This window comes from Malaclemys terrapin, chromosome 11 (assembly GCF_027887155.1).
Source record: "Malaclemys terrapin pileata isolate rMalTer1 chromosome 11, rMalTer1.hap1, whole genome shotgun sequence".
NCBI classification, from domain to species: domain Eukaryota; kingdom Metazoa; phylum Chordata; order Testudines; family Emydidae; genus Malaclemys; species Malaclemys terrapin.
Window position 1 is genome coordinate 67,338,500 of NC_071515.1, and position 19,111 is coordinate 67,357,610.

At 42.6% G+C, this 19,111-nt stretch overlaps 2 protein-coding genes across 3 annotated transcripts in view; one reads left to right on the top strand and one right to left on the bottom strand.

The window, feature by feature from the left end:
• LOC128845752 (TGF-beta receptor type-2-like) overlaps positions 1-3,569 on the bottom strand; it is a 54,931-nt gene extending 51,362 nt beyond the window's left edge. The window contains exon 1 of one of the 2 annotated variants that reach the window (XM_054044732.1): positions 3,344-3,569. In XM_054044732.1, the coding sequence (XP_053900707.1) occupies positions 3,344-3,395 (52 nt within the window). In that variant the 5' untranslated portion in view covers positions 3,396-3,569. Of the gene's footprint in view, positions 1-3,322 lie in introns of both variants that reach the window. The other variant, XM_054044733.1, reaches the window with a different exon arrangement.
• Positions 3,570-17,882: 14,313 nt separating this feature from the next.
• Positions 17,883-19,111, top strand: part of SNX4 (sorting nexin 4) — a 55,736-nt gene continuing 54,507 nt past the window's right edge. The window contains exon 1 of the mRNA XM_054043473.1: positions 17,883-18,044. Within this exon, the coding sequence (XP_053899448.1) occupies positions 17,931-18,044 (114 nt within the window). The 5' untranslated portion in view covers positions 17,883-17,930. The remainder of the gene's footprint in view (positions 18,045-19,111) is intronic.

Consider the following 19,111-nt stretch of genomic DNA (forward strand, 5'->3'; position numbering starts at 1 on the left):
AGCTACCCAGATGACCGTGCCCTTATTTGGAGCCAAGGGCAACTAAAATATTACCCTTGAGTTGACCCGGGGGGCGGGAGGGGGAGCACTGATACTCTTCCAAGCTCCAGACACAAAATAAGCTCTGCCCACATGAGACAGGATTTGCTATATATTGTGCAGTTATTCCAAGTATGATCATGTACACCCTCTGGAATTCTTGGGCTCAGTTTGCCGTAGGTGAGATCCAAGTACACCTATTAGCTCAGGTGAGACACACCACGCCTGCTGGACTTCTTGAGCTTGATTCCCTCCTTGGGCGCTCAGATGCCCAGTTGAAAATGCAGACAGATGTCACTACACCAGTTACATATTTCCAAGAACATATTCATTTTTAAGATCAGAAGGAACCATTATGATAAACTATTCTGACCTCCTGTATAACACAGGCATTAGAATTTCACCCAGTAATTCCTGCATCAAGCCCATAACTTTGGGTTAAGCTAGAGCTTATCTTGTAGAAAAAGATCCAACCTTACAATTCAAGAGAATCCACCACGTCCCTAGGTAAGTTGTTCCAATGGGTAATTACCCTTACTTTAAAAAATCTGCACTTTATTTCTCTTTGAATTTGTGTAGTTTCAATTTCTAGCAAGTGGATCTCATTATGGCTTTCTGCTGGATTAAAGAGCCCTTTACTATCAGAATTTTTCTCTCCGTTACAGACTGATTAAGTCACCTCTTAACTGTCTCTTGGATAAACTAAATAGATGGATCTTCTTTAGTCTCTCATTGTAAGGCAGGTTGTTCAGACTTTGAATCGTTCTTGTAGCTCTTTTCTGAGCCCTTTCAACTCTTTCAATGTTCCTTTAAAAATCTGGATTCCAGAACTGGACACAACCCGCACTCCATGTGCAAAAGGATTCCTAGCTTTCCAGAACTAGAGTTCCGTTAGTTAATAATGTAATCAAGTATCAACTTTTGCTGGGATGCCATTGAGAAGTTGCCTGTCTTCACATTCAGCTTTAAAAAACCCTGCTCTTCAAAAAGCAGTCACAACAAGGAAAAAATATTAAGGATAAATTTTTTGAGCAGAATCTTGTGTGTCTTTGTGTAACTTACTAGTGAGAATTATGGAAATCCTCTATTACATTCTTAACTGTACATCAAACTACAGTCGTTGCTTTCATCACATACAGATGAAAATATTCAGTTACATTATCTAGTGACCATTCAGCCATGTGACTGATGAAAGTAATATGAAAAGGACATCTTAGAAGCTGATAATGCACTAAATATGGTTCTCAACAGCACCAGGGTAAATCCATAGTAATGTCTTTAAAGTGGACTACATAACTTCTTGACGTCCCTTCCAGCCCTACATTTCTATTATTTTGTGATGATAAAGATTGAAATTCATGGGATTACTCTGGTAATTGAGATGGAATCCAGCCCATTTTCTTTATTGTATGATTAAGGATTTGCCATTTATGCTGAGAGGAGTTACTTTCCAGTTGCCACTAAACAGTTAATCCAGATGCCCGTTTACAATTAATCAATGTGGTTTTGGGAATTTGTCGCTTTAGGGTTATCAAATACTTATTTTAAAATATTTTGGTACTTTGGGCTGGGAGTTTCAAAAGACTCTAAGGGTGTTAGGTGCCCGATTCCATTAACAATGAGATTTGGGCACTAATTTCCTTAAACTCTTTTAAAAATCTCAGCATTACTGTACAGCTGATCTTAACTATATGCATCATAGAACAGGAGGTAGCACTTTAAAAATAGCATTGTTGAACTAAATCCAGTAAAAGAGATTCTGGCTTTTTCCTCCTTGAGACACTATATATTTAAACACTCAAAATTAATTGAATAACATTAACGTTGTGGACATATCCGCCACTTAACCTTTCAGATTAATTTAGTAATGGCAATATCTTTTGGTTTGACTCTTTTCAGATTAAAAATTTGCCTTTTATAGAGGAAAACCATGAATTAAATAACTTTAAAATTGGGGATAATTAGAGGTTTCCTTTCTTACCAACAATAATCCAATATTGTGATTAAAATACTACCTTGTAGTACTTCAGTTAGTTCTGCTAAAAAATTGATTTATTTTCGTAGTCACTTTCCAGTGTAACATCCTCTCCCCTTTACGTTACAGCAATAGTTAGGGTTTCATCTGTCAGCTTATTGTTAGTATCACAAGTAAAATTTCGTGCAACTCTTTGAAAATCTTACTCTAACTATATATACTCAGTTCCCTGGTTTGGCTCTCTATGATTCATTAGTTGCAATGACGTCATATTTGAATGCACACAAGTTATCTGTCTGTCATATTTCATTCCCTTTTCTGTAGACATTGGGACCCACTAAAAGTGAATTTGGAGATAGATCCCCACAACCATTTCACTTGGATGTGAACAAAGTGAAATAAAAATCCCAGCGCTTCACTGCATTGAGAAAAGAGCACTTCTAGTCACAGTGAAATTTACACATTGACCAAAACTAATGTGTTTAAAAAAGATTTTACCATAAGAAAGTTCCAGTGTTTGCGCAAATCTATAAATATACACTATATATAGATGTGTATGTTTACATATGTATAGGTGCTGCATATACAGAGAGACATGCATACATACTTATTGGATGTGTATATAACACCCATTTATATACACATCTATTCCTCATCTTGAAGCTATCACTAAGATTTAAACAAGAGAATTTAGAGCATAGAGAGGTATATTTTCAAATCCTGGTGTAGGGAGTTTATCTGCAGTATTAAGAGTGTTTATAGAAACCCAACCAGAGTATTTATTACAAAGAAATCTTTACATAAGTGCTGGAATGGTTTGCTGAATAACCAGATGTTGCTGCAGAGTCTCCCCACCCTGTTTCTTTAATAGTTTGATTAATCCTGCACATAAAACGGAGGCTGATTAAAAAAAAAAATTCTGCAAACATCTCAGCATCTGGACACAGCTGAAGTCAAATCATTCAACTATACATCTCAGTTGCTTTTATTGTGTTTGAATAAAGTAAAGCCTTCCAAGAAGAAACATTGACCTATATATATATATATTGTACTGTAAACACTGACATCTCTGAGCAGCTCAGCGTGCATGCAGAAACTTACATGCAAGTCGAGTGTTTACCATTTGTTAGAAGAGAATTATACAGCTGATTTCCAAGACAGCGTTACTGCTACAGTATTGTACTAAAATCTCAGCTATTTCAAACCCTCTAGCTAATGGCCATTAGGGTAGACATCAATGATTATTTATCTGTTGGAGGAAGGAAAAAATAAATGAACTCTATGAGTGTGTTGCTTAACATTGCCTACCAGAAACTGTTTTCTACTCACAGAAGGACAGCAGCAGTAGGGAAATCAGACCCAGCCTCTTCCAGTAACCCATTTTCTGGATCCTGCCAGCAACTGGAAACCCAGCTTCACAGTTTTGATCAATTCATCCTCCACCAGTGCAGCCAGTCTGTGATTATTTTGCTCCCAACCCAAAGCTCCCAGGCTTGTGAGGCTCCTGGCTAAACTTGCAGGGAAGGCGGATCCAGCTGTTTCAAATCCAGCTGTGTGTGGGGTCCGCCCAGGAACTGGAGTTTATGAACAAACTAAGCCTGACTCTCCTCTCTGACTATATACAAATATGGGGGGGATGGGAAGGGGGGGGGAGAGCCTGAGGGAAGAGCTCTGGCTCTGAGAGCAGAGTTTGATTTTCTGATGACAATATTCAGCTGCTTTAAAGAGCACTTCACTTCTATTGCAGGCATCTAATCAAAATGTTATGTTTACTACAACACCCCCCTTTCATTAGAATAAAACCCAGACTGCGACAGTTCAGTACATTGAGAATTGCTAATTTACCACTTTTCTCACCTTAACTCTACTTTTATCAATACATTTGTAAAATTATTTGTTTAAAAATGCTTAATTGCAGGATTCAGGACAACATACCTCTTAAATAAATAAAAAAAAAAATTAATAGAGATATCCCATCTCCTAGAACCGGGAGGGACCTTGAAAGGTCATTGACTCCCACTGGATCGATCGCTGCCCATCGATCCTGCGAGTAATGTAGACAAGCCCTCCGAGTGTTAGCTCTTTGGGGTAGGGACTGTCTTTTTGTTCTGGGTTTGTACAGACCTAGCACAATGGAATCCTGGTAAATGACTGGGGCTTGTAAGTGCTATGATAATACAAATAAAAAATAATAATAATATTGAATGGCATTTTCATATAAACTGCATCCATAAGGGTTTTATGGAGCTTTCTGTATACATTATACAGCTAGAGAGTCAAATAATGAATAGAACAGAAAGGAAGAGAGATATTAAGGGAGAAAAACAAGAGTACTGACATTAGATGGAGAGCCAGTGAGGTAAAGAAATATAACATGGGTGTTCTACACATCAGGAACTGCAGAGGAGAAGGCTCTAGGATTGATAGTGGTGAGAAAGAAAGGAGGCCAAACTGGATAAGCAGAGGAGCCTGGGAGAGGCCCAGAGAGGCAAAGTCTATGATGCAACGAGAGTAAGTCTATGAAGGACTGCCTAACTTAGCAGAATGTATTTTGCTTATAGCCTCGGTAGGTTTGTGTTTGAACCCTGCAGAAGCCCCGGTGGCAGAAGTGAACATTATTCTCCAGCACTTGACGTCTTTAAACCATGACTGGGTGTTTTTCTACAAGCTATGCTGCGGTAGCCCAACCAACAGTTATGGCTTTGATTCAGGAATTACGGGGTGAAATTGTATGGCCTGTGTTATGCAGGAAGTCAGACTAGATAATCGTAATGATCCCTTCTGCCATTAAAATCTGTGGAATAAGGAGGGAAGTTTTGAACTGGAGGCTGAAATGTTTAGAATTCTTTGCTTAGGGGCAGTGTCTAAATATGTAGAAATCTACAACAGTCGAGAACTTTCCTAAGAAATACAAAACTGGAGAATATAATCCTGCCGAAGAGTAAACTGAGTCAGATTGTCAGCTGGCGTAAACTGGTATAGTTTTGACTACAACTGGGCTATGCTGATTTTCACCAGCTGAGGCTCTGGCCTTGTAGGTCTAAGTATTAGCAAATGTTTAATAACCCTTTAAAAAGGAATTATTGTCCAATCTATATATTAAAATACTGAATTTTTAACCAGGGGTTCTTTGAGCAGATCACTGACTCCCTCTCATTTCGGAATTAGCGCAGTTCAAAAGGTCCACAGTTCATTTCTGTTTGGCCCTTCGGTTTCCAAGCTGGAGCATTGTGTGTTTTTTGTGTGTGTGGAAGTCAGAAGCAGGCAGGCTTTTGTTGGAAATGTCACAGATGATTCATGATGGATGTTTAAAACTCTTTAAAACCAGGAAGAATCTCCTGCGGAGAAGGAAAACTTGGAGAGAAACGAAGTCCCCAGCAGGAGCCCAAAAGAACTTTAAACAGTAGTGGACACTGACAAGACAAGGTCACTGCACAGTCAGTAGCTCTGAGTACAGCAAAATTTCAGCAATGGAATTTTTTAATGATCGGAAGCTAGAAAACTAGTGATAGCCCTGAACTAAAGGCCTAGATCAAAATAGCCTCAAACGACAGGCATGTTTGAAATCTGCACCTACATGTGGATCCAAATGATCCCTAACTTTTTATGAGCCAAAACAAACCCTACTGTGAATGCTACTATGTTTAGGAGCATTCCCAGCCAAGATCCAGGTTTTACAGTTTGCATTCATCTCCACTGAAAACTAAAAATAGGAGATAGATGGAACATTAAAGGGCAAGAGTGTGGAATACAAGAAAGTACAGAACGATATGCCCGTGCAATATAATTTTAGGAAAAGATTCCTCGGTCAAATTCACCCACCTGCGCTGGAAACGGGGGGTGCTCACCCTGGATGCAGGGCAGCAGGTTCTCCTGTGGGATGGTATCTTTAAGATCCAGTTGGGGTTCTATAATATCCCTGCCGGGGAGGTCGTCTGGAAGAAATGTTGACTCAAAGCAACAGCCAGCTGGCTCGGCCCTCTCCTAGGGCTGCCCTGACCGTTTCTAATGCTGCTTTAATCAGATCTTCCCTAGCCCTTGGCACAGTGTGGTTTATAAGTGCCCAATGCTACTGAGCTTCTCTGTAGGCAAAGCTCCCGCTCCTGGGGCCCACAGCCTGCATTGCTCCAGAGTGTGTGTGGCCTGGACACTTTTGTCTGCTTTCAGATTTTTGTTTTAATAACCTACATTTTATATTTGTCTGCTGAGCTGATGCTATTTATTGTCAATAAGGGCTTGTCTACACCGCATGATAGTGCATGGCAACTCTGGAGCTGTGACCACTCGAGACGTCAGTGAATGTCAAGTTGGTGTGCTGTAGGTTCCCACCGTGGCTGGCCGTGCACTAACTCGCTGTGTAGACAAGCAAAATGTTTTACATCTATTTTTCAGATGAGGAAACTGAGAAAGGGAGATTAAGTTACTCTCCCAAGGACATGGAGCGAATTGGTTTCAGAGCCAGGCTTACAGCTTTTTTGTACTCTTTTTTGGCTCTCTGCTCAAACCACTAGACCAGGCCTCTGCCTCACAAATAGCTCAGAGCTGAAGTCCTCCCTTATTTTTCAGACTTTGTGCAAGAAAAAAACCCCAAACTTACTGGGCGCTTTGCCTGGCTAAGGAATGAGTAAGAAGTGAGTAACATCTTCAGGATTTGGCCCAAAGGGCTTTAATTTATATTCCAGTGCTTTGCTTCAGTGACAGAACACAATGAACTTTGGAACAAGACATTGGGGAGGAGGAGGAGATAAATGGTATTTTTTTTTAATTGTTGACTTGTTTATGCCTTTTGGTGTAAACTCCCCTGTTCCTCTATTAGAGGTCTGGACAACCTCATAACTCAGGACATACTGAAGGCTGGATTTTGAGCTCAGTCAAAAAGATTTCTGCAGGATAATTTTAAATTGCATTGTGGGAGTAGTTTTTCCTAAATTCTCACTTAGAGACTGAAAGACATTTTACTAGAGAACCAAAATCAGACTTCAGCCACCTGAAACAATGCATTGTGTATTTAAACAAAGGGCTAGATTCAGCCTTGGTGGAACTAAGGAACCTGGCAGTAAAAAAAATTGCCACAGGAAGAGGTTGTGGTAACAGAAAGTGGCTTCAATCTCCCCTCCACCAGAGGGGGCATCCACCCCAGTGGGTAGTACTGTCTGGGATTGGTCATAGACAGAGCAGCTATGAGGAATGTTAGCAGGAGCTCTGGGTGGTAAACTTATGAACAGCCAGGCAACAACACTGCTGGCCTTTCTTTCACGTGAATCACCCTTCCTCCCCCAGTGCAGAGAAAATCAGCTGGCACACAAAGGTATAATTGACATCTCTCTGTGTCAGCCAGAGTAAATCCAGCCCCAAATGTGTAATTTTAAAGTAGTCAAGTCCTTTCAATGATTGTTCATCCAATAATAAAGCAGAATGGAACCTTGTCTCAGTCTCTCCCACTGAGCTTCCAACCAACCACCACCTTGTATGATGATACCTTCTTAGCAAGATAGCTACTATCAGCAGTGGGTTCAGAAATGACAGCTGGACAAAGGACAGCTGGCCTTCAAATAAACCCCAACCTTGCCAAGCTCATCATCAGAAGCAAGCTCCCCACAGACTAGGACACCCCAACTCAAAGCAGCACCAAACCCTGCCAAAACAGATGTGAAACCTGCAGACATATCTCCATTGCTTCGATAATCAATACTTCCCACAAACACCTTTCAAGATCCATGGGTCCTACACATGCCTATCGCAACATGTGGTGTATCTCATCCAGTGCGCTAAATGCCCCAATATGTGGGTGAAACCAGGAAATCACTACACTTTCAAATGGACTCTCACAGAAAAATGATCAATGATAAAAACACCACATCACCTCTGGGGGAACACTTTTCACAGAGCGATCAATCCATATCTGACCTCTCAGTCCTTGTCCTCAACAGAAACCTGTACAACACCTTCCGAAGATGAGTCTGGGAACTTAAATTCATAACTCTGCTAGACACTAAAAACTAAGGACTCAACAGAGATGTTGGTTTTATGGCTCATTACAACAATTTGTAAAACGCTCTACTGTCTGCTAACCCTTAATTGCCCACTTCATTTTAAGTGATCTCTGACAGCATGTGTGAATCCGCTAAACTTAACAATCTGTCCCAACTTGTATTTAGCTTAGATACTCTGGTTACCTTCCTTAGATCTGAAGAGAATATGCTGGTGGATAGGGATAGGGTCCAGAGTGACCTAGATAAATTAGAGGATTGGGCCAAAAGAAATCTGATGAGGTTCAACAAGGAGAAGTGCAGAGTCCTGCACTTAGGAAGAAAGAATCCCATGCACCGTTGCAGGCTGGGGACTGACTGGCTAAGCAGCAGTTCTGCAGAAAAGGACCTGGGGATTACAGTGGACGAGAAGCTGGATATGAGTCAGCAGTGTGCCCTTGTTGCCAAGGCCAATGGCATATTGGGCTGTATTAGTAGGAGCATTACCAGCAGATTGAGGGAAGTGATTATTTCCCTCTATTCGACACTGGTGAGGCCACACCTGGAGTATTGCATCCAGTTTTGGTCTCCCCACTACAGAAGGGATGTGGACAAATTGGAGAGAGTCCAGCAGAAGGCAACAAAAATGATTAGGGGGCTGAGGCACATGACTTACGAGGAGAGGCTGAGGGAACTGGGATTATTTAGTCTGCAGAAGAGAAGAGTGAGGGGGAATTTGATAGCGGCCTTCAATTACCTGTAGTGGGGTTCCAAAGAGGATGGAGCTCGGCTGTTCTCAGTGGTGGGAGATGACAGAACAAGAAGCGATGGTCTCAAGTTGCAGTGGGGGCGGTCTAGGTTGGATATTAGGAAACACTATTTCACTAGGAGGGTGGTGAAGCACTGGAATGGGTTATCTAGGGAGGTGGTGGAATCTCTATCCTTAGAGGTTTTTAAGGCCCGGCTTGACAATGCCTTAGCTGGGATGATTTAGTTGGCGTTGGTCCTGCTTTGAGCAGGGGATTGGACTAGATGACCTCCTGAGGTCTCTTCCAACCCTAATATTCTATGATTCTAAGATCTGTGAATCTGTCATGGAGAGTAGTGATGTACAGCTTATTCCAGTGATTTCTTATCAGGAATAAACATTCATTTTTGGATGGGGGGCACATTATGCTGTTTTTTGCACTGCCACACCTATTTCCCCTTAGCCCTGCACACATTAGTCTCACACATCCCCTAACACACCTCTTGTTCATATCACCAAATGGACTGCATTGCTTCTCATGTACACCTACCTGATGATTGACACCTATTGGACGTGCATGGCATTACTTTTTTCTATGTTGCTATGCTTGTTATTTTTCTTTATAGGGTTTGCCCTGTCGTAGACCTTGTACAACTTCATTCAGTTCACTGAAGATGCACAAAGCCTATATCAGGGCACAGTTTGCCCCACTATGCTATCCCTAATCTCTTTTTCTGTTCCATTGTTTTCCATTTCTGTTTGGCTTCTTCCCATAAGGCTTTGGGTTTCTCTTGTTTCTTCCTCCTGGTTGCTTTTTGGACAGTTTTCAGCAAAGCCTTGTTTGTGGCATTGGTGATCACTTCTGGCTTCTTTCAAAACTCTGAGTTGGTTTTGGCTCTCTAGTTGGTATTTATGGGCCCAGTATTGCTCTTATTGAAGCCAGTGGCAAAACTCCCGTTGAGTTCAAAGTGAGTGGGACAAAGTGAGTTCAAAGTGACTTGGTCCCCTCTTTTCTCTGAAAGGCTTCCAGAGCCTCTCTAATGATTTTCTTTTTATGAGTTTCTGCCTCCCTGTCTGGGTGCTTAGCTTGATTTTTGCTTTTATTGCTATCTTTATACCCCTTCACTTAGTTATTCAATTCATATACAAACACATCCATGAGGGTCTTGGGCTGATCTGTGGTGAAGGATTTCTCTTTCTGGACCTATTAGGCTTTCTCCTTGCCCTCTCTCTTGCATTCTTGCATGCTAAAGCAGGCTATCAAGGATTTTTTTACTATTTATTATTGGCAATTCCCTAACAGTGATTCTTCACCCCAGTGTCTCTTAAGGAACATAAATTTCTGCCTTGTTTATCATTATAACAGACATGGCCACATGCATGCAGATACCACAGTCTTCAGTGGGGCTCAAACATAGGCTCTTCAGCACCAGAAGGACAAGCCACTAGCATCTCGGGCTACAGAACTAATTTTATTAGCAAGTAGCGGGCTTTATGTATGCTGGAGCCAACCCTGGTAGTGCCTAGGAGCTCCAGTCATGGACCAGGGCTCCATTGAACGAGGTGCTGTACAAACACATAAGTCATATCTTTGGGAATAAGATTTGCCAGTTAATTGTTTCCTGCTTCGTTGCTGACTGCACAAATATTATTGGGACATGCAGAAAGCATGGCGGCGGTTTCGGTTTTTTTAAATTTCTCAGCAATAGAACAGTGGATTTAAAAATCTTTTGCAATCTTTGTTTCATTCTAGATGCTTTTAAAAAGCCCCTTAAAGAGAAAAATACACATCGTTTTGAAGCTGTAAATAGCGCTAATACAAATTAGGGTGTCTGACAAACTGCAAAATATCTATATTATTTTTTATGAATATGGTGCGTTCTTCTTTGTGTTTGTTACAATGGGCTGTTTGCTTTGGAATTAGATCAAAAGGGATTGTTAAAGGAACCAAGCAGGAAAGGTAAAACAATGACACAAATGAGTCCTTGCACAAACAATAAGGAATCTGTTTTGGGGGAATACACTCTACTAGTGCCAGCCAAGCTAAATATGGTTTACTCTTCCCAAGACTTAATCTAGGACCAAAAGGAGGATACTAATTATTAGGGCAGTGGTTCTCAAACTTATTTGACCATTCCCCCCTTCTTTGTTTCTGTAGTAGTTTATGCCTATCCTCCTTCTGGGCGCCTGGCCAGCAGCTGACGCTCTCTGGCCGCCCAGCTCTGAAGGCAAAGTCGAGAGCCTTCCAAGCTGGGCAGCCAGAGGGTGGCGGTTGCTGGCCAAGTGCCCCACTCTGAAGGCAGCGTCACTGCCAACAACAGTGCTGAAGTAAGGGTGGCATGGAATATACAACTGTATGAATACATCCGCGAAATTTGCTTTTTATGCCCTGACCAACCAGTGAAAAATATGTGATTTCTCTGTGACTTAAGTAGATCCCTGCTGCCTATTAATTTCATTGGGTGACCCCTGGTTCCTGTGTTATGTGAAGGGATAAATAACACTTCCTTATTCAATTTCTCCACACCATTCATGGTTTTATAGATCTCTATACCGCTATCTATCTATCTATCTATCATATCCCCCTCAGTCATCTCTTTGCTAAGTTGAACAGTCTCAGTCTTTTTCATCTCTCCTAATATGGAAGCTATTCCGTATCCCTAATAATTTTTCTTGCCCTTCTTTGTACTTTTAAAATTTCTGATGTATCTTTTTTGAGATGGGGTAGTCAGAATTGCACACAGTATTCAAGGTGTAAGGTACCATGGATATTTAGTGTGGTATTATGATATTTATTGTCTTCTTATCTATCACTTTTCTAATGGTTCCTAACGTTAGCTTTTTTGACTCCTGCTACACATTGTGCAGATGTTTGCAGAGAACTATCCATGATGACCCCAAGATCTGTTTTCTTGAGTGGTAACAGTTAATTTAGACCCAATCATTTTATATGAATACTTGGGATTGTTTTCCAATGTGCATTACTTTGCATTTGTCAACATTTGAATTTCATCTATCATTTTGTTGCCCAGTCACACAGTTTTGTGAGATCCCTTTGTAACTCTTTGATGTCTGCTTTGGACTTAAATGTCTTGAGTAATTTTGTATTGTCTGCAAATTTTCCACCTCACTGTTTACCCTTTTTTTTCCAAATCATGTATGAATATGTTCAACAGCACAATACAGATCCTTGGGAGAACCCTGCTATTTACCTCTCTCCACTGTGAAAACTGTTTATTCCTATCCTTTGTTTCCTATCTTTTAACCACTTATCTATGAGAGGACCTTTCCTCTTATCCCATGACTCCTTACCTTGCTTGTGAGGGACCTTGTGGTGAAGGACCTTGTCAATGGCTTTCTGAAAGTCCATACACTATATCCAGTGAATCACCCTTGTCCACATGTTTGTTTACCTCCTCAAATAATTCTAATAGTTTGGTGAGGCGTGATTTTCCCTTGCAAAACCTCTGTTGACTCTTCCCCAACATACCATGTGCATCTGTGTCTGATAATTCTGTTGTTTAAAATAATTTCAACCAATTTTCCAGTACTGAAGTTAGGCTTACTGACCAGTAATTGCCAGGAGCACTTCTAGATCCTTTTAAAAAAATTGGCACCACAGTAACAGACCTCCAGTCATTTGGTACAGTGGCTGAGTTAAGCGATAGGTTACATACCACTTCTTCAATCATATTTGAGTTCCTTGAGAATTCTTGCGTGAATACAGTCTGGTCTCATGACTTTTACTGTTTAATTTATCAATTTGTTCCAAAACCTGCTGTGTTGATACTTCAATCCGGGATAGTTCCTCAGATCTGTCACTTAAAAAGAATGGCTCAGGTGTGGGAATCTCCCTCACATTCTCTCCAGTAAAAACCAATTCAAAGAGTTCATTTAGCTTCTCTGCAATGGCCTTGTCTTCCTCGAGTGCTCCTTTTCATACCTCAATCGTCCAGTGACCCCACTGATTGTTTAACAGGCTTCCTGCTCCTGATGTACTTAAAAATCTTTTTTACTGTTAGTTTTTGTGTCTTTTGCTGGTTGTGTTTCAAATTCTTTTTTTTGGCCTGCCTAATTATACTCTTACACTTGACTTGCCAGAGTTTGTTCCTTTCTGTTTTTCCTCTGTAGGATTTGACGTCCAATTTTTAAAGGATGTCTTTTTGTTTCTATCCCCCTATTATACTGTGTTGGTTAGCCATCTTGGCATTTTTTTTGTTCCTCTTACTGTTTTTTTTTTTTTTATTTGGAGTATACATATAATTTGAGCCTCTATTATGGTGTTTTTAAAAAAGTTTCCATGCAGCTTGCAGGCATTTCAGTCTTGTGACTATTCCTTTTAATTTCCATTTAACTGGCTGCCTAATTTTTGTGCAGTTCCCCTTTTTGAAGTTAAATGCTACTGTGGTGAGTTTCTTTAACAAGGATGTTAAATTTAATTACACTATGGTCGCTATTACCAAGTGGTTCAATTATATTCTCCTCTTGGACCAGATCCTGTGTGCCACTTAGGACTAAATCAAGAATTGCCTGTCTCCTTGTGAATTCCAGGACTAGCTGCTCCAAGAAGCAGTCATTAATGGTGTCTAGAAATTTTATCTCTGCATGCATCCCATTCTGAGTGACATGTTCCCAGTCAATACAGGGATAGTTGAAATCCCCCATTATTATTGGGTTTGCTGTTTTTGTAGCTTCTCTAATCTCCCTGAGCAAGCACAGTCCTTGCTTTGTCTGTTGGTCTTTGGAGAATGCAGTTTGAACCAGTATGTGCAAGTTTTACCAGCTGGTGGGACCTCTTAGGAGGTGTTACAACCTGAGTGAATTTTCCTAACATTCCCCAATATTCTTAGTGGGCTATGGTCTCCCTCCCCCATGGAATTATATATAATCCCTGCCCACAACGATACACAAACATAATATATTAAGATCTTCTAAAGATATTGCAGGAAATAGCCATATCTGTCACAACCTCCTTTCTCAACCATTGTGGACAACACTACCATCCTATCTGTCACTCAGGCCTGTAACCTGAGTGTCATCTGGAATTGGAACTTGACTCTAGCTCTTCACATCCAGACTATGCCTCAATCTTGCAGATTCTTTCAACATCACATCTGTACAATGGGGCCTTTCCTGTCAATTGGTCCATCTAAAACTCTCATCCAGGCTCTCATTGTCTCCCATTTCAGTTACTGCAACATCCTTTTCTCTGACCTTGACAAATGCAGTCTTGCCCTGCTGATATCTATTCAGAATGCTGTTGTAAAGATCATTCTCCTAGCCTGTGGCTTTGACCATGTCACCCCTCTCTTTGCAACGCTTCACTAGCTCTTTCTTCCCTAATATATCAAATATAAGCACTTGTCTTCACTTTCCAGGCCCTTTGTGACCTATCCCCACCCTGAAGAATCTGCATCTGAAGAAGTGAGGTTCTTACCCACGAAAGCTTATGCTCCCAGTACTTCTGTTAGTCTCAAAGGTGCCACAGGACCCTCTGTTGCTATCCCCACCCTGTCTATCATCTCTCATCAACTCCAGCCTCTGACTGGACCATGATATCAGCCTCCATCACCCACCTAAATTTTCAAACATGCACCTTGGTGCTTTCTTTCATGCTGCTCCTCATTCTTGGGATCCCCCAAACTAACTCATTATCCTCCTTCAAAAACCTTCCTTAATACACTACTGTGCTCTCAGACAGGAGCGGCGCCAGGGTTTTTGGCGCCCTAGGCGGGGGTCCTTCCACGTTCCCGGTCGTCGTTGGCAATTCTGCGGGGGGGGGGGGGGGTCCTTCTGCGCTCCCGGTCTTCGGGACACTTCGGCGGCAGGTCCCGGAGCGAGTGAAGGACCCGCTGCAGAATTGCCGCTGAAGACCCAGAGCGCGGAAGGACCCCCCCGCCACTGAATTGCCACCCCCCCCAAAAACTGACAGCCGAGGCAACCGCCTAGGTCGCCTAAATGGAAGTGCTGACCCTGCTCTCAGGCTTACAAAAAATGTGACAATGGTTAAGCTGTTGGTGTGCTGACACCAACAGTGGTCATGCTGACAAATATTGTCTCATTTTTTCCTTGTACTCCCCTATCTTTTGTCTCTTGTCTTATACTGAAATTGTAAGGTCTTTGGGGCAGGGACTGTCTTTTTGTTCTCCGTTGGTATGGCACCTAGCACAATGGGGGTGAGACTCCTAGGCACTATGATAATAAATAATTACTAACAATAATAAAATAATGCAACAAGCAGTCTGCTTCTTACAACCCAGACATGGAGGCACTGGGCTAGCTGAAATGTACGAAAGTTTATAAGGAAAAATTAAGGGTTAGGTAAATGGAAATATACATGTTGACCTTGATTGTTTTTAGCATTTGCTATGTGTGCTTTGTACCTTTGGGTGAATTAATAAATAACTACTTTGTTTCAAAAAAGAAGGTTGGTTTTTTTTTAGTCACTTTAACCACCTCACTGGTCACAGGTCCCTAAAGTGAAAGGGCTCAAAGGTGCCAAACCGAGTTGAGCCTGTCATTTTAACATGATTGATCCCCAGAAACCCTATCCCGGTGTAGTTGAACTGTGAGAAAGAGATGCAGGAAGCCAGGCCTAAAGGATGTGTCACCTAAAGGATGCACTCAAGAAGGACTACAGGGGTCCAAAATGCCATTGGTCCTATAACTGTGACAGCATGAAAACAATTACCTAATAGTGGTAAACTCCTATTTACAAATCCCAGCCCTGACACTGCAGTCTTTAATCAGGCAAACCTCCCATTGCCTTTAGTGTGGGACTTTTGCCTGAGAAAGATAGTTGAATAATGCCCAGGTAACTGTCTTAGTGAGATGAATGTCTATACACCCCTCATGCATTGATGGAAGACTAGGCCTTCAAGTGCAGTACATATACTTCAGCATCAAAATTAGGTAGCAAAACCCACAGTATTTCTAACTGAGTACAAGCTGTAAGTGATATTTTTTCTTTTATATTTAAAGAGTACTATTCAACATGAATAATGATGGCAAAATCTGGCCCTATGTTTTTCTCTGTTACACACTTATTCACAGAGAAGCAGTGCTGTCTATTGGTAAGAGCTCAGAACGAAGACCCATGACTTTGGAATTCTAGTCCCATCTCTGCTAATGTGATCAAGCAAGTTATGTGATCTTTCTGTGCCTCAGTTTATCTGTCTGTGAAACAGATATAATAATGTTTACCTCTCTCACAAGGGTATTAAGAGAATTCATAATTAAAGAGCTTTTGAAATAATTGGATGAGAGGTGATATGTATATTACTTTTACTGATAGCACTGTTTTCATAATAGAAACAAAGTTTGATATTGTATATAGGTTTCACTAAAGAATTTCAATTACTGATATAGATCAGAAAAATGAGTATGCACATCCTTTAAATGCAAATGTAATGGATACAAGATATGTATCTTAATGTATAGCTTGAGTAAACATACTGAAGACCACACCATAATGGGAAACACATTTTGTGCTACAGTGTGCAATCATGCATTTACATCTAAACTGGACTTTGGGTTTATAAAACAAATCTTAAATCAATCATATTCAAAGGACATATCAGCAGTTCACATATTTGTAAAAGGCTTTCATTCCAAGAAACCCTTCAGTGAAAAAGCTTGGGAAACTCTTTGCCCTGCTAGAAAGAAGGGGTGAGATAACAATTCAAGTCATCTGAGAAGAAATTTGAACAAACATTGAAGACAACAGAATAGAAACCAGATGCAGGATATTCGTTCACAGTTGCGTGAAGAAGGTTTTGGGGTTTATTTGAAATGCAGTTGGGAGAAAAGGATAAATTGTCGATGAAGAATGTGTGCAAGTTCAGCTGTGGTTAATGCTGAAGTTGTGCCCACTGAAAGAACAATGAAGCACAGTTTTACTTGTCAAGCTACCATGAAAGATATTCAGACTAATCATTTATTATTATTTGTATTATAATAGTGCCCAGAGGCCCTAACTGAGATCAGGGCCCCCTTCTGCCAGATGATACATGTACATGTAGGAAAAGATAGTGTTTATAATCTAATTAAGACAAGATGCAACAAGTGGGTGCAACAATCAGAAGGAATGGGGAAGGAGGACAAAGTAAGTAGTAACAAGAACATTAGTTTAAAGGCCAAATAAATGAGATAAATATCAGAAGCTTCTACTGGCCATGTACCTAGCTGTTATCAGTTGGTACTTTCCTGTAGGTATCATGGTAGATGTGGGTTTTGAGCAGGGATTTGTAGAACAGGGTTTATGGACTGCTTCAGGAAGGGTATGTCATGTATAAGGGGTAAAACAGAAGAAAGCATGAGGGTGCCTATCTGAAAAATGGGCAAACAGGCGATGGAGACAGTTTAGAGGAAAGATACAAGAGTAGCTAAATTGTGAACATTTATAAACCGGAGGAGCAGAAGCTGGCCTGTTCCCTTTCAGAAAAGGCACTTAGCAGAGGGCTTCAAAAGTGAGAGTGAGGTGGTCAGACTAGAGGGACAGTCCACTGAATATGTTGCCAATATCACACAGCTCTTAACAACTAACATTAGCAGCTATTTTGTTATTTACCAATAATAAAATAATGAGAACAATAATACAAAAAATGACTAACAGTACAATACAGTGCTTAGTAATGTAATTATAAATCCCCAATTGCTGTTGCAGTTGATCAGCTACTCTGTTCCTGTAGGACAGCTGGGTGGAGTCAGAGCAGGGATGACTGTAACAATGCCAACATTTCAATCATGAATAATAATTGATAGCTGTTTTGTGCTCGCTGTAAACATATTATTAATTGATCCCTGACAGGCGATCAGAATCATCAGTAATTATTCCCCAATCTGCATGATTAATAAATATTCTATCCGACGCATTATGAGTTTTTTATTTTATCACCGCACCACGATTAGTTTGTTGCGGTTGGAGCACGTTTACTGACAGCTGGTGCTGTTGATTACTCCCATGGCCAGGGTGCAGCTGGGCCCTCCCTGTGGGTTAGCGGCGGGGGGCTGGGGGCTGCACCCCGTTACTCCGGGTCACTGGCGGGGGATCCCCTCGGGGTACAGACAGAGGAGCCGGGGGGAGGCACGGGGCGGGTCTCCCCGGCCCTGCGATGAGTTTGCCCAGCCGGCCGGTCTCAGCGCCGGGAGGCGCCGCGGCTGAGCGCCTGCGCGGAGGGGGAGCCGAGCCCCCATCCCCATGGAGAGGCCGGAGGCCGAGCCGCTCGGCGCTAGCGACAGCTGTCAGGCGGGCGAGGCTGAGCCGGGCCCCGGGCCCGCGGAGGAGGAACCCGGCGGAGGAGCAGCGGGCACGGTGAGGGGGCCGGGCGGCCCGCGAGCGGGGCGGCCCGGCTCGGCTCGGCTGGGGAAGAGGAGGCGGCCGGGCTCCGCTCCGGCCTAGGCGCCTCTGCCGAGCGCCGCTCTTTCCTGCCGCTGGCGGCCGTTCTGGGAGCGGCCGCTCGGGGCAGAGGGTAGCGTGGAGCGGGCTGCAGCCGCGGGGGGCCGGGCGCTCCCCGGTGGAAGGGGGCGGGAGAGAGGAGCCAGGCCTGGGCAGAGCGGGGCACGGACAGTGGGGCAGCCTCGGCCGGCTTCGTGTAGAGAAGCGACAGGTGGAAAGTGCCTCTCCCCAAATCACCTGCCCTCTTGTGAATGGCTCTGTAGGGGCAGCTCCTCCGCCTGGTCTTCTAAAGCCTTCTCCAGACGGCTCGCTAGCCCGTTAATGGAGCTTCCTTTGCCACCTTCCCTTCTAGCTGGCTTGTGCCTTGTGTTGCCCTTTGCAAAATCTTCCCCCCCTTCTCTGTAATGCCAGCCTTTGTCTGACTCCCCTGTTCCCGCCCATGTCACAAATAAATCATTGCTCCTACTAAAGGTAACGTTTCTTCCTGTGGTGCTAAGATCCTGCCTTTTTTTTGCTCGTCTCTGATTTGTGCTTGCCATAAGTGCTGCATAGAGTGGCTGCCCCTTATTTACTGTAGAAGCTAAATCTTTGTGCCTTGACTTCCCACCTGTGACAAATACAGTGCCCATCTATAAAAAGGGAAATGAGGACAACCCAGGGAATTACAGACCAGTCAGCTTAACGTCTGTACCTGGAAAAATAATGGAGCAAATAATTAAGCAATCAATTTGCAAACATCTAGAATGGGGGTGGGCAAACTTTTTCGCCTGAGGGCCACATGGGGGTTCTGAAACTGTATGGAGGGCCGGGTAGGGAAGTCTGTGCCTCCCCAAACAGCCTAGCCCCTGCCCCCTGACTTCCCCCCTCAGAATCCCCCCACCCATCCAACCCCCCCTACTCCTTGTCCCCTGATTGCTCCCCCTCATGGGACCCCCCACCCCTGACAGCCCCCTTCTGGGACCCCAGCCCCCATCCAACCCCCC